Source organism: Saccostrea cucullata, unplaced genomic scaffold (genome assembly GCF_032062105.1).
Source record: "Saccostrea cucullata isolate Sc308-1 unplaced genomic scaffold, CSIRO_AGI_Scuc_v1 ctg303, whole genome shotgun sequence".
In the NCBI taxonomy this organism is placed as follows: domain Eukaryota; kingdom Metazoa; phylum Mollusca; class Bivalvia; order Ostreida; family Ostreidae; genus Saccostrea; species Saccostrea cuccullata.
This window is the reverse complement of record NW_026928671.1, coordinates 175,004-189,164: the sequence shown is the minus strand read 5'-3', so window position 1 is coordinate 189,164 and position 14,161 is coordinate 175,004. Positions and strand designations below refer to the sequence as shown.

At 33.2% G+C, this 14,161-nt stretch overlaps 2 protein-coding genes across 2 annotated transcripts; one reads left to right on the top strand and one right to left on the bottom strand.

Moving 5' to 3' along the window:
• The first annotated feature begins 1,419 nt into the window (after nt 1-1,419).
• Nucleotides 1,420-9,479, top strand: LOC134278376 (leucine-rich repeat-containing protein 74B-like). The gene is made up of 13 exons (XM_062760697.1): nt 1,420-1,785; nt 5,447-5,828; nt 5,993-6,165; nt 6,305-6,412; nt 6,506-6,599; nt 6,843-6,892; nt 7,242-7,323; nt 7,529-7,614; nt 7,719-7,913; nt 8,006-8,101; nt 8,246-8,527; nt 8,834-8,931; nt 9,024-9,479. Exons 1-13 carry the CDS (start codon nt 1,729-1,731, stop codon nt 9,094-9,096), a joined length of 1,776 nt encoding a protein of 591 aa, XP_062616681.1. The 5' UTR covers nt 1,420-1,728; the 3' UTR covers nt 9,097-9,479.
• Nucleotides 9,480-9,524: 45 nt separating this feature from the next.
• LOC134278375 (copper chaperone for superoxide dismutase-like) lies at nt 9,525-14,123 on the bottom strand. The gene is made up of 7 exons (XM_062760696.1): nt 13,988-14,123; nt 12,421-12,493; nt 12,032-12,166; nt 11,713-11,896; nt 11,325-11,367; nt 10,561-10,715; nt 9,525-10,180 (listed from the first exon to the last, which is right to left on the bottom strand). The coding sequence occupies exons 1-7, from the start codon at nt 14,015-14,017 to the stop codon at nt 10,042-10,044; spliced, it is 759 nt and encodes a 252-aa protein (XP_062616680.1). The 5' UTR covers nt 14,018-14,123; the 3' UTR covers nt 9,525-10,041.
• Between the last annotated feature and the right edge of the window lie 38 nt (nt 14,124-14,161).

Here is a 14,161-nt window from a genome sequence, read left to right as displayed (position 1 = left end):
TCAAAGTCCTTTTTTTAATCATAGACAGTTACTTTTTAATTTTTCTAAAAATGGACTCGCTTTATTTACCTTGTAATTTGTAAAATTATTTTGTTACATTTCTGATTGTACACACGAATACTCTCAGTTTGAAATTAAAAGATGCTTGAGTTTCTGATTGACAATTTTCTGTTAGTTTTTTTTTTCTTTTGGAGATCAGGTCTTCCATCATTATATCGGGTACCAATTACAGACTCATTTGTATTCATACGAAACAGAATTTTTTCAGAAAAATTAAACATGAGAAGAATGAAATACTTGATGTGGCCTTTAACTCGTCATTTGGATGTATCGACGACGTATTATCAATTAATAATAGATACTTCAATTCAGTTATCATTTATTGTTCAGTTTTATTCATATGTCGACTCGATATATCTGAGAGATTTTAAAATAAGAGATACCACAGGGTCTGGCTTATCCTTTTCATACATCTGTTTGGATATTTTTACTAGAAAAAGACGATAATAGCAATGTTATAACAAAACGTAATGATAAACCTGAGGACTTCAATTTTTCTATCGTTAACTTCCCCTATAATTATACCAATATACCCTTATTACCTGCATTTAGGGTTCAAGTCTTCCAGTTGATTTGATAAGCATTAAGCAGAGCAAGCTCTGCGTACTTATAATTTTTAAAATGAGACAAACTATTGACAAACTATTGACAAAAAGTTGATGAAACAAGGTTATCATCAGTCTCATTTAAAATCATCAGTTTGCAAGTTCTACAAACGATTATATTATTAATATTCTTGTCAGCAAGTTCAATCTATTATATTAATTCAAATGTTGACTGACGTTTTTCATAACAGTTTTTAGAACATAATTTGCACACTGGATTGTCTACGGATTATTTTGTTTGTCCGATCACGACAAAGAGCACAAGGGATGCTTACTCCTCAAAGGCACCTGATCCCACGTCTGATGTTTTAGAGGTCTGTGTTTGCTCTGCTCCGGATTTGTATTGTTTCGATGGACTTTTGATCTCTGAAAACAATCCGATATATCTATATTTCATCTCAAAAAAGATTTTCATTAATTTTCTTTTTCAATTAGCATCAATCATATTATTCCAAGTGCCCAAAATGAGAACAGGGTAGTGTTTCTTCACAGGACGAGGCACACATTTCCTAATGCATTTGATAGATGCCGAGTCAGATCGATCTATAGTCAATATTAATAACATTTTAACATTGTTGACAGATCGCTATTTTTACTATTTGTAAAAATTGATATTTCCAGATGGATGTTGCAAATAAGCCGTTATTATCATTAATGCCCATTATCCAAGCAAGGTTTTTCAAGATATGTATTGATTAACATTTCCCAGTCATTCTATATGCTCTCAAAGTTTAAATGGAAGTAGTTTGACGAGACACAATTAAACCTTATCGGATCGACAAGAATATTGAATTAATGCCCCAGTATACAAGTCTTAAATAACCTGTTTGAAAAAAAAGTCTACTTGATTGGACTTGCTGAATAGTTATAGGCAAAGTCGTGTTGTGACTTCATTTAAATGTACATGGAATCGAATATTTTGATTTCTCACGAGAACTGAAATGAAAGAAATGGAGACTTGAAAAATCTGGTTCAATCAATATTTGAGGGAATATTGTGTGTATATATTTCAAAGTATAAAGTGTAAGAAGATAGTGTTAACAATGTTGTTTATACCGTAGCCATGACCGGAGGAGGTGAAAAAATGCAGGACTCCGGAACGCAATCGGAAACTCCACAGGTAAAAAAAACGGATTCTGTCAATTCATGGATACGCATCACGTATGCGTTTTATTCTGGTTCATTTATCCACACGTGACGTATCTTTACATCTCTAAATATTAACAAAGATTTGGTCGTTGTCAAGATATAAGGTGTTGATTTGACAAAGATTTCATAATCCATGTCAAAGGTCTTCTTTGTTTATGCGAAGAAGTGGGTTAGAATTGACGCCGTATTCAGACTTATCACGAAACATGGGTCCCGTCTCCTGCTATACATTAGGTCGACAAGGTTCTCGATTAACTGCTTGTGATAACTCACGGCAGCATATAAATAATAAGTTGTCAACCATAATTAATTTTTTGTTTACATGCAACAGTTAGAGATACCAAAAGCTATAGTTTTGGGTTGAGGACATGCATTTGTGTCGATAGCAACACCAGGTTTTCGGGAATTTTGGCACTCAAGCAGCATTTTTTTTTTTTTGTAAAAGGGAAGTTCTATTTTAGATAAAGTTCTTTTTTTCGAATAAAATTCATACACGTGGTACCAGAAAGTGTAATTCATTCTTATAGTACAGTGTATTGAGTTTTGGAGAAATCATTCATTGCATTCCATTGTGGGTATATAAATGCTTTCCTTTTACAAAAGTAAGTCAGTTTGATCAAGCGATAAAATAAATATTTAAACAAAGGTCTTGAAAAGAATCGAGGTGGGTTGCCAGTGTTTCAAAACGTATTTTAAACACCTTTTTTGCTGCGCCTTTTTTCACAATTAAAGTTCTAGCATGGTGTTGTTTTGGCGTTTATTGCTCCATGTGGTTTGAAAACTTCGTGGTTGAACGGAAGCAATACTTTTAAGACAAATAATTACACTGAAAGAGAGAAATCTGCTTTAAATTCTAATCCGATTTAACCAAATGTGAATGAATAAAGCATTACAACACACTGTTAAAATGTTTTCTTAATTAATCTTTGACGAATTAAAATTATCTTAACAAAAGTATCATTTTAAAACCATGACCTTTTCTCACCCTTTAAGTGCATAACTATAAATAAAGCATCTAAACGAAGATAAATTAATTTTGACATATCAATATTTGACAAATGGACCTAAAATATCATTACAAAAAAATATTTATTAATGTTAAACCATTCGTCATACCGTCATGCTTCTATTGCATTGGTCAAATCTGAAGACAGTGAAGTTTTTAATTTTCAAATGGAAAGATCTCCTTTCCCATATTTGTACTTCTGTACCAGTTACTAGACTAAGTATTGTTCGCATTTTAGTTAAAAGTAACAAGACTTTTTTTTATATCCAAAACCACGAGTTTTAAAAATCCTGATTCCCTCTTTGTTGTTCTTCTGCGATGAAATCAAACCTTGATTTGGGTGTATTGGATTATGAAATAATAAGTTTTAAAAATATATATCAGAGTTCCTTATCAGACAAGTAGGCGACACAATAGACATAAAAAGAACACTGACATCCAATACGGTTATTTGGCTTATGAGTGATAGAAAAAAAAACTTAATGACCTTGATCTGTTAACTTAAAATAGGGACCCTGGCATGAAACAATTGAAATTTCCATGTTTATGTTCTATAGATAATTTGAAGCAAGATTTGAGGGAGATCCAAGGTTGACTTTATAGGATGCGTTGGCGTGGTGATAAAAGTATTTTTGAGAGCTTCAATAACATTATTCTGTTCGATGGGCGTACAGAGCTTTTGTAGGTTGCAGCTTTTAAGGGTGATAAAAGCTTTTTAAAATTGTTTGTTTACAAATAACGTATATATATTTATTTACGTTCAAATTTTAAAATGGGGATTCACTAAACTTGATGACCATGATAAGGATTGATAAGAACACGTATAAAATTATGTATGGTCATTTAAGCCTAATCTGATGAAAGATGCACTTAAATACTGTATTAACCCCTATCTCTTTCGTATGAAAATAAAAGGTATGTGCATTGATGGGGATAATTTTTGTTATAAATATTTGACAACTGCACAAAATACAAGAAATAAATTATGAAAAAGTATAGATAAAATATATCCAAATAATATAGAACCTCAGTTAAATAAAAACGTACGACTTTATGCTACTATTTCTCACTGTGAACTTGAAAACTAGATTTTTTGATATCATCGACAATCTTCAATAAAAATGGAAGTCTGAAATTTTTGTAACTTCTGATTGTTCATCGACCAAAATATTTTGTTAAAAGTCGTTTTTAAATTTATACAAAGTACTCTTAAGTTGATGTTAAAAAGATACTAGAGTTTCTCATTAAAAAAAAGATTTATGTAGTCTTCGGAGACCAGGTTTTCCAGAAACTGATGGAATTCCGATGGACACCAATTGTGCTCCTATATCAGCTGACCTGTTTTTATAATCAAATGAATTCTATTCGACAATAACGACTTCATAAGAAAAAAATAATACTTACTGGGGCATTCAATTCATCATTTAGATAGATCAACGTCGTAGTATCAAACAACATTAGTTACTTCCATACACAGTGTCGATTCGAAACATCCCATTGAACTTGAATTACGACAGCACAGTGCATGCTACATGTCTTTCATATTTGGCTGTTTTACTTGTTATAATAGATAAGGATGCTCCGAGTAAGATTATTTTTTCAAATGGAGTAAGCTACTGATAGATAAATTGATGTTACGGGGATATCAACAACCTCTTTAAAGTCAGCATTTCTTGAATTCTAAGATCGTTATAATGATCTTGTTAGCAAATATAAACTATCATTATGTCGTATTTTGGCTGACATTTAAAACTTGTTAGGTCTTTGTATTATACATGGCATCAGATTCTATGTATGTAACAGTGACCTTGTTGGCAGATATAACCTAGCATTGCATTATACATAGTGCTCAAGGCGGGCATGACTGGTAAACGGGATGTTTACTCCCCCTAGACATCTGATCCTACCTCTGAAATTTCAGAGGTTTCATGTGTATGTCCTGTTATCAAAACTGTATAAAAACTACATGTATATAGATTTTTTTTAGATCAATCACTTTTCGTTGTTAACCTTTTTCAGTAAGCACAATTCAATTATGGTAAGAAAATGGACTGTTATCGAATATCTTTGATGAAATTAATTCGTCCATTAATGGTCGCTGGTTTGTCTTGATTTTGAATTGGCATCTGGAATCTCATCAGCAATTTCCCCTTGTCAGAAAAAGAAAATGGCGTGCTAACTGATGAGGTGTCGTACCTGTTAATTAGAAAAGCGTTAATGGAAACTTGCTTTACCTTCAATGGCCAATACCATTCACTGTTCCATAGTTAAAGTGCATGAAAAGAAGAAATTCACTCGTTCTGTAGTGACAAAGGTACTCTTATCCGGAATCTCTAGTAAATGGAATTGATGCTCGTGTTCTGTATACTTGCAATTGGTGTGGAAAAAATTTCGAAATTTTAATTTTTGTTTTAATAGGTTTATTGTGATTATTTTGATCAATTTTACGGGTTAAAGGTTTACGAAATTTCATATATTATTAAATTCAACACCTCTTAGGGTGGATTGGGGTTGTAGTGCAGCGGAAAAAAAACACACCAATATTCGCCATGCACAGACAATCACAGTAGTGAATACAGAAGTCATTTTTATTTTAACGGAAATGAATTTGCACTTTCTTGACCAGATCCCACTGGAGTCAGTTCCTGAGGAGCCGGACGAAGAATACGAAATAGAGCCAGACTTGACTCGGGAAGTGTCGACACCAAATGTTCGGATACCATCTCAATCAGCACGTGCAACCCTCGTAAGGACACCTGCGACGCGGGAAAAGACCACATCGCCTTTAGTGTTTAACGAGGAAGAAGAGTTCAAAAAGGATGAAGAAGACAACATTTTAATTACTGAGATTAAGCCGACAGAATATCAGGAGGTAGAGTTCGAGGTTGAAGTGGAGCAGGAGGAAGATTCGGTGTCTCAAGGAAGCGAGGAACTTAAACATGTAGCAGTGGAGCCAATAGAGGCCGAACCCAAGGAGGAAGACTATGATACCGATCTTGAAATCGAAGGTAAGCTATGTATCCTGGCACGGCACCAAAAATATAAATTTCTTTAGATACATAAAATTGAATAAAACGAAGATAAATTATAAATTCTTTCATGTAACTTTTGTTTTAGCAAAAAATACTTGGATTGCGATGAGAATTATATGTTTTCTTAAAAAATATTTCAGAAGAGACATTTGTACATGATACAACTGGTCGATCTCACTACACAAAAATATGCCATCAGCTTGGTTTAGTACCAATCTCATACTTTATGCGGCATATCCAGGACACGGAGCTAGCTATGAGATACCACGGACTGGGACCAAGCTCAGCAAGAGCAATTGCGCTAGTGTTAAAGGTACACCTTTTTTTTTTTTTTACAGCTATTCGATTTATTTTGTTTTTTTACCTTCATCCAAAAATCATTTGATCAATTTGTTCAATGTCTCTATTTCACAATATACTTTGATGACATGTATTATTCTTGTGCTTTTTAGGATACCATTACGTTAGAAAAACTAGACTTACGTGGGAATTGGATAGAGGGAGAAGGTGGTGAAGCGGTGGCGCGCATGCTCGAAGAAAACGATTACGTCACCGATGTGGTAAATTTCACTCACTCAAGAATGTTTGAATATCAATACTAAATATTTCTGACGTTTATTCTTCAAAATTAAAAAGAAACTTCGTTTTTACAGTGCCTTGCAGACAACAAACTTGGACTTACTGGTGCTGAGAGCTTATGTAGAATGTTAAGCACTAACGCAGGCCTTCGCAAGTTGGATATTTCAGGTGAGTTTTGCAAATAAATTGGTATTTGACATTTACGCTCCAATGTAATAAAAAGGGTGATAATCACCATTCTACCTAACTACATTGTCAGAATGGTTTCCGAGATATTCTTATAAGTTGATAATAAATTACAATGTAGAACGTTGGTGGCGCATGTTAATCAAAATGTCTACATGCCGCACAGATGCGTTGTGTTCTTACAATTGCATATATGTGACCTTGTAATCTATTTTACTATTACAGACAATGGATTCGGCACAGTAGAGGCAGCAGTGATAGCGCAGGCCCTCGAGGTACCGATGTTTTTATTAACCTTCATGGGACGAAAAAAAAAATCAAATCTCTTAACAAACAATAAGCAAAAAATACCTTTCTGTCGTTCAAGTGTCTATTAAATCCCGAGATTTACAAGGCCACCGTGTTTTTTCATGGCGCAATTTATCATTTTGTAACTCTGGACACCGTTTGCAGCAGGTGTAGAAAAGCCTTTGCTTGCACTTTGGGCTCAACCTTTCCATTAATGATCTCATTTAACATGCACTTCTCGCATTTAATTGATCAATACGATGTTTCTGACATGTCAGACAGACTATTAGAATTGTTGGTCTGGTTCTAAGAATTATGTCCTCTTTTTCATTGTAGACAAACAAATATCTTAAAGTGCTGAACTTGAGTCATAACCGTTTTGATGAACAAGCTGGGGAAATTTTGGGTCCCGCAATAGGTACGGTAGATTATCTCATATCTCTGCAGTAAATGCAAAACACAGTTCCTCATCAAATCATTTTGCAGTGACAAAGTCGTTAAAAATATATGCTTATTGAAAAAGAATACCCATACCGACAAAAGCATGCCAAAATTTTACATAACCAAAGAATTTTTAACATAAAGACATAATTACGTAAATACATCTTAAATAATACCAATAGGTGCCAATGACATCTTGGATGTTTTGGATCTAAGTTGGAATTGTCTTCGACAAAAGGGCGCTGTCTCTGTAGCCAAGGGAATCAAGGTATTCTACATTGAAGATCATCTTCTCAAATATGACAGTTGCATATACCTTCGTATTTCCAAAGTTCCCAAGTTCCAAGTCATACATGCTTTTTTTTTGTACAGGAAAACGTTAGGTTAAAGAAATGCAGTCTTGCATGGAACGGTTTTGGTCCAGAGGGTGGCGTGGCGATCGCTGACGCTCTTATGACCAACAACTCCCTCCAGGAAATTGACATCAGTGGTAACAGACTAAGTGCGGATGTTGCCATAAAAGTGGCTAAAGCCATAATGAGTAATGACAATATCAGAATACTCAAGGTACGGTCTTAAGTTGTTGAACAAATTAAAAGCTATTTCTTTTAAAAAAAATGACTAACGCCTAACCATACACTATTCCATTGTAATTACAGATGGGTAACAACCTTCTTACAACGGCAGGTGCAATAGCGTTAGCAAAAGCTATAAACGAAAGTGAAAGCAGTGAAATGGAAGAGTTGGACTTAACTGTAGGTGATATTGTGCTTAATTAAATTTCAATATATTCTTAAGATTTTAAGCGTGCTTGGCTTACAAATGTAGTCAATTGCCTATGGACTCTTTTTGCTCTATAATCATCCGTAATTCTTTAATGCTGTATTTTCCCATTGCAGGATGTCCCCGTTGAATTTGAATTCCTGCGCATTATTGAAGACATCAAAGCCAAAAGACCCAATTTTAAAGTTGCTCATGGACCTATATTGAGAGTTGGGAATACGACAGAAGATCTAGGCAAACCCGCCATTGATCCAAATCCGCGCCGGAAAAAAGACCCCATAATGGTGTTAGACCAGCACATAGTGGTCAACGACTTCCGTCTCTTAGATATCCTTAAACGTTATGACCCTGACAACTCTATGACCCTTGAACCTCAGCAATTTCTCGCCGCTTGTGAGGTATGTATACCTTTTTTTTTAAAGATTGAGATTTTCTGGAAAAATAAAATTGTAGTGTATATTTATATTTATCCTGCATTTTAATTTTGGCTGATCTTGGAATAGGTTATGAAAAGAAGCTGAAACTTGTTAAAATTAAAGGTAGATATTCAGATTGTAATAAAAAAACAGGGTACGCATAAAAAGGAAGGTGGATATAGGTTCTTTACCACAATTTCAGAAACGACCATTATAACCAAAAATCCAGGCTAAAATCAGAGATATTGGGGAAAAAATAATAATTGATAAAACCTTCTTTACTTTAAGGAACTAGCTATACCTTATGATAGAGCTAAGGTAGAGGAAGCTGTCAAACGTCTTGTTGACCAGAAACCAGGAAATGAGAATGGCAGAATCTACTTCGGGTAAGCTCTTTACCATATTCAAATCATAATTGTGTAATCATTGATTATCTTCATTATTATAAATTTCGCATACATCATTTTTTTTTTTACAGAAATTTCTTTGATCAAGAGAAACTTCAGGAACACATCAAAAAGTACCAAGAGAAGACTGATAATGAAACATGAATGTTTCCACTGGAATTATTTCTGTTCTCAAGTCTGCACTGTACACATATACTTAGTATATGGAAAATTGGGATCAGTGTCAAATCTACAATTGTAAACTGAAAGACACATTTCACTTGCATGGCAATACATTAATGCATTATGTGACCTTCATTACAACCCTTTTGTGCTATTCAGCCTGTGCCAACCTTAATAAGTGCCTACTTTTAAAGTTTAAAAAGAATGCCCTGTGCCTTCTTTTACAAATTGGGAGGATTCCGTCCTGTAACCTCAACAGTTGTGATAATCTTCACTTTTAGCAGGATATTTTCATAGACGACACAGAGATATTTATTTCTACACATCAGCTAAAAATTATTAATATCTAACATCAATATTTATACATATTGAAAATGCTTTAACTGAATAAAAGAGAAAGTTTCTTCATGGTTTTAAGTATTTATTTTATAATTTAAAAATCAACAAGCTTGGGAGATGTCTGTATACACCCCTCTAATGATAATAAAGCCGACGACAAAAAATCAATACATTGTATTATTTTTTGGCTACAATTGGAATGGAATACAAAACAATGTTTAATTCAATTAAATTGAGTTAAAGCTACAATCTAATATATATAATACAACAATAGGCTCACATCCAACAACCTTCACCCGAGGTGCATTTCTTCATACATGAAGTACCATAGAGAAGTAAGTTTTGATGATGTGAAAACGTACCAAAATTGATGAAGAACTGCAATTCTAACCTTGTCATTAAAATGTTTCATGAAGATGTATGAGTTGACAAAAATGTATCTGCATTTTCAGAAGATGCTTAAGTGTGAAACATCAATCAACAGAACTATAATCATGGTGTATATGGCATCATTACTGTCTTCTTCCTGGATTTGTGTCCTTGACACTTGAATCTCATTTTTTTTTACATTTGTCCTTGACCCAAAAATCATATTTTGGATTTCCTTGTATGGCCTGCAGCAGGAACATTTCTTTCATCCCAGATTGTCACTCCATCACATGAACAGATTTTTTTCTCGGAATTCTGGAAGAGTCCTGCTGATCTTGCAATTATGCCACAGGAAAGTCTGAAAAAGGAGATTTTCTGAATTATTAGGGCTATCTGATAAATTCCTTTTTTCATTTAAACTAGTTTGTTCTCTTCCTAATACAGGGTTCACATGCGTGTGTGAGGATCGGTCAATATATTGGGGTTCAATAGCTCAGTAGTTAGAGCACTGGCATAGTTTGTCAGAGGACAAATATTTGATTCCTAATTAAGAATAGGGATTAAGAAAGAAGAAATGTTATATGAAGACTACTTTTGTATCAGGTTAATTTAGTAAAAAAAAAAAATAAAACTCTAAATCATCCATGTGAATAAAGATGTTAAACATAGGGCAACAACATTTCATCTATATAGAGGTGTTTGTAACATTTCAATTAATCCCAGTGCAGTTTCTCTTGCTTTTTCTGGATCTGTGAAGTTAAACTTTCTGGTGTCTCTTGATGAACAACTAGAGATCTTCCAATGACTTCCCAGACTTTTAATCTTTTGCTGGTCAATCTGAAATCTGCCCGGCCATTAGCTGCAGCTTCAATTTCTCCTAGGTCACCTACAGGCTGTTAATGCAAAAATAAATGCAGAAAAATTTAAGCAACATGAGAGGAAAATGCATTTCACTCTGAAATACAGGAGTTAACATTTTTTATATTAATGGTAAACATTACCAATAAATGATTTAAACTGCAACTGAGCATTATGCTTGAAACATCTGAATTCTGCCAAATTTGAGATGCGTTTTGGATACAAATTTCAAATAAAAGAACAAGGTAGTACATGTACCGGTATAAGGGTTTCATTCAGAGTAAAATGAACTAGAGGGTTTTTGAGGGTTTTGTTCTAAGAAAAATTGCTATCATGCCAGTTCGATAATGATTTTCTTTAGCGATAACATGAAGAAAAGTATGAAATATGTCAGGAATTTTTCTTATTCCTATCTCATTTTTAATGTTCTTTTTTCAATTCTATTAAAAAAATTGACTCAGAAAACTTGCAAGGTATCTATAAAATTTAATGTTTTATATGCAAGAATCACATAATGTACATATTGTGTGTGAAAATATCAGATAGATTAGTAGTTTCTATTCTCTATTTTTTTTTTATGTGTAGTTTTTTTCAAAATTAGAAGTTTAAAAAGTTTTGATGACAATTCTTAAAATTGACTGTACCTTTTCTGTCTGAGGACTCAGTCTTCCAAGAATTTCTCCACAACTGAAAAAAAGCAATTTACATTCTCCAATATATTTTTACTTCTGTTCAAGGGAGGCAATTACCAAAAATTCTCATATATTTTGTACAAACACTTACAAAATGAAAAAAAATAAATTACTGTAGTAATTTCACAATATTGAAATGATTATTTTCTACAAATATTCCATACAATGGCCAAGTCTTAAATATAAAAACTTAATTTAGATGCAGAATGGCAATGAATACAAGCATTTGTTTCACTTCACATCCCGACAAGGAGAAATTTGGGTACATCAATTCATAATAATAAATCATACATGTACAACTACCCAGTAAATATACCATCATATATAAGCATACACGAACCTGTCACATCCTTGGGAAATATCCCCGAGTTCATGTATAAAAAGTCTGTGTTTCCCATGCGGTAGACCATCAATAGTGCCATCTATGATGCAATTGGATGAATTTGATTGGACCATTCGTATGACTCCCTGGATTCTGTCATCACCAGTGTTTAATTGAACCACACCTGACTCAACAGGGGTCTCTAATTAAAAAAAGAAGACTTTTTTCAATACTTTAAGTCTTGAAACTTATATAGCATATCTGATGAAGTAAAGAGCTTATATATTGTGATTTATTGTTAAAGTTATAGGCCCTATAAAACAGAGACTGAACTCACTATTCAGTGATCCATACCCCTGAAGAACTGCCTTTTTCCCGGTCTTTTCTATCAATGCTTGGATCTGATTAGAGGTCAAAGTACTTTCAACAATTACCTGGTCTGTTGCCAAGTTCACCTCAACTGACTTTACACCTGAAAGAAAAGAGGAACTTGAAAAATACTATGCCCTAGTAAAAACTGAATATTCATTTTCTCCAATCCGTACTGAATCCACATTATTGCACTCAAGATTTAATCTTCTTTCTTTTAGCTCTAATCATTTAAGTATTTTTGCTCTTACATTTTCACTCTTAAACTGGCAGATTGATTTCAATTTTCAATAGTTTCACAAGTTGAAAATACAATTTCATTCTTCAAAGCATGCATGGTAATAATTTGATAGATACCATTTACATCAAGAAGTGAATTTTTCACAGATTTAACACAGCCCTCACATGTCATATTCACAGCAAACTCCATCTGTAGAAAACAAAACCTCAATATGATGTTATTTTCAAAAACTATCATAATATAGGAACTTAAGAAGTTAAATCTGGTACATATGCACGTTAATGTTTAAGATAATAACTTTTATCAATATTTAATTTGGTCTCGGTATATATCCAATGTCATTATTGACATTGACTCTGGGCTGTACTTTGATATTTATTCTCTAGTCTTCTCTGACTTCAATCTTTTTAATCCTGTTTGTATGAAAAATACAATTTAGTTTTAGGCCTAACATCCTAGATACTGACCCATACAAAAAGTAAAAGCTGAGCAGTTCAATAAAAAAATGTACATAAGGCCAGATAAAATTAATATTTAGATTCTCATCCCCGCCCGCCCCTCTCAAAATGCCCCGCCCCGGTGTTTTTTATTTTCATTTTTTTGAGTTAATAACGTATTTTCATGTATTTTTTATTCAGCAAGAATTTGGGTCAGAGTTTGAGAGTTATCTCCCGTCTGTAATACAAGTCGCGTGTCGCTATTTATAGCAAAAGAGCCATGTGAAGAATGGAGAAAAATCGGCATTAAAAGCAGTTTAAACATGTAAGGAAAAGATAATTTGTCAGTATAGAGAAGGTTTAGAAGGAAAAATAGCATAAACACATCTACATGTAGATACTATCACTGGTATGAGCTAGTTTTAGAGAGATTTTAACTAAGTTAAAATAGACGAGGAAAATGACACCTGGTCAAGTTATAATGATCTCCAGATCTGTGTGATTTTGCTTTGGAAAAAAAAACATCGTAGGCAGACTTTAAAAAATATTGAGTGACAAGGAAATATTAAGTCTTCAAACTATTCAGGCCTTGGTTTTTTACTACAATATTTTATTAGCATATTTTATAGATTTTGCAAATATTTAACCTATTTTAATGTCGAACACGACAAGTGTTAAGAACGATAAAATTTTTTAGGAAGGTGGAAATCTATGATATTTTACAGAAAACAGATGGATTTGTTGGTAAAACTTAAAGGTATCTGGGGAAAGGCGGATGAGAAGTCATGCACATACATTTTATTTAGTATCCCCACCTCATTTTGTTTGGCGTCTGCCGTATAATGTGTACTTGATAGTTTGTTGATTAACAACGAATATTTAATTTTTAAAAGCAAGCACCTTCTTTAAATATTTAAAAGAATAGGAAAAGAATAACATCTATTCATATTGGCATTATTATATAATATAATGATAAGAAAAATGTGTACGAAAATTAAGTTCATGTTTTGTTAATACTTTCAATTTAACATTTATAAAAAATAAAAAATAAAATCCGCCCACCCGCCCCAATTTTTTAGCAAATTAGGATGAGAATCTAAAGATGAATTTTACCTGGCCTAAAAACAATCAGTTACACACGAAATGATAAAGCAAACAGATTATCTAAGAATCATAGCATATCAAAGAAATAAGACAGATATTGTCACTGCCACTTTATTATAAGATAACAACAAACAAAATTTACCACAGCACTGTCTTCCCTGGAGGCTGCCATGTTTGAAGAAATGTAAGAATCGTTCCAAGAATGATTCGTATTTCACAATCAATTGAAGGCAAAACGTTGTCCAAATGAAAGAAGATTATCTTAGCAGATTTCTATTTTAATATATAGATTTCATGCTTTGTAAATAAAACACAA

What these genes read in the sequence shown, in the direction of transcription:
- LOC134278376 (XM_062760697.1), top strand. Translation starts at nt 1,729, where the DNA reads ATGACCGGAGGAGGTGAAAAAATGCAGGACTCCGGAACGCAATCGGAA. An exon ending in TCGCAAGTTGGATATTTCAG is followed by an intron (nt 6,600 to 6,842) that starts GTGAGTTTTGCA and finishes TTACTATTACAG; the next exon opens with ACAATGGATTCGGCACAGTA. An exon ending in TGATAGCGCAGGCCCTCGAG is followed by an intron (nt 6,893 to 7,241) that starts GTACCGATGTTT and finishes TTTTCATTGTAG; the next exon opens with ACAAACAAATATCTTAAAGT.
- LOC134278375 (XM_062760696.1), bottom strand. Translation starts at nt 14,017, where the DNA reads ATGGCAGCCTCCAGGGAAGACAGTGCTGTG. An exon ending in TTCACTTCTTGATGTAAATG is followed by an intron (nt 12,167 to 12,420) that starts GTATCTATCAAA and finishes CTTTTCTTTCAG; the next exon opens with GTGTAAAGTCAGTTGAGGTG. An exon ending in GGGGTATGGATCACTGAATA is followed by an intron (nt 11,897 to 12,031) that starts GTGAGTTCAGTC and finishes TTTTTTAATTAG; the next exon opens with AGACCCCTGTTGAGTCAGGT.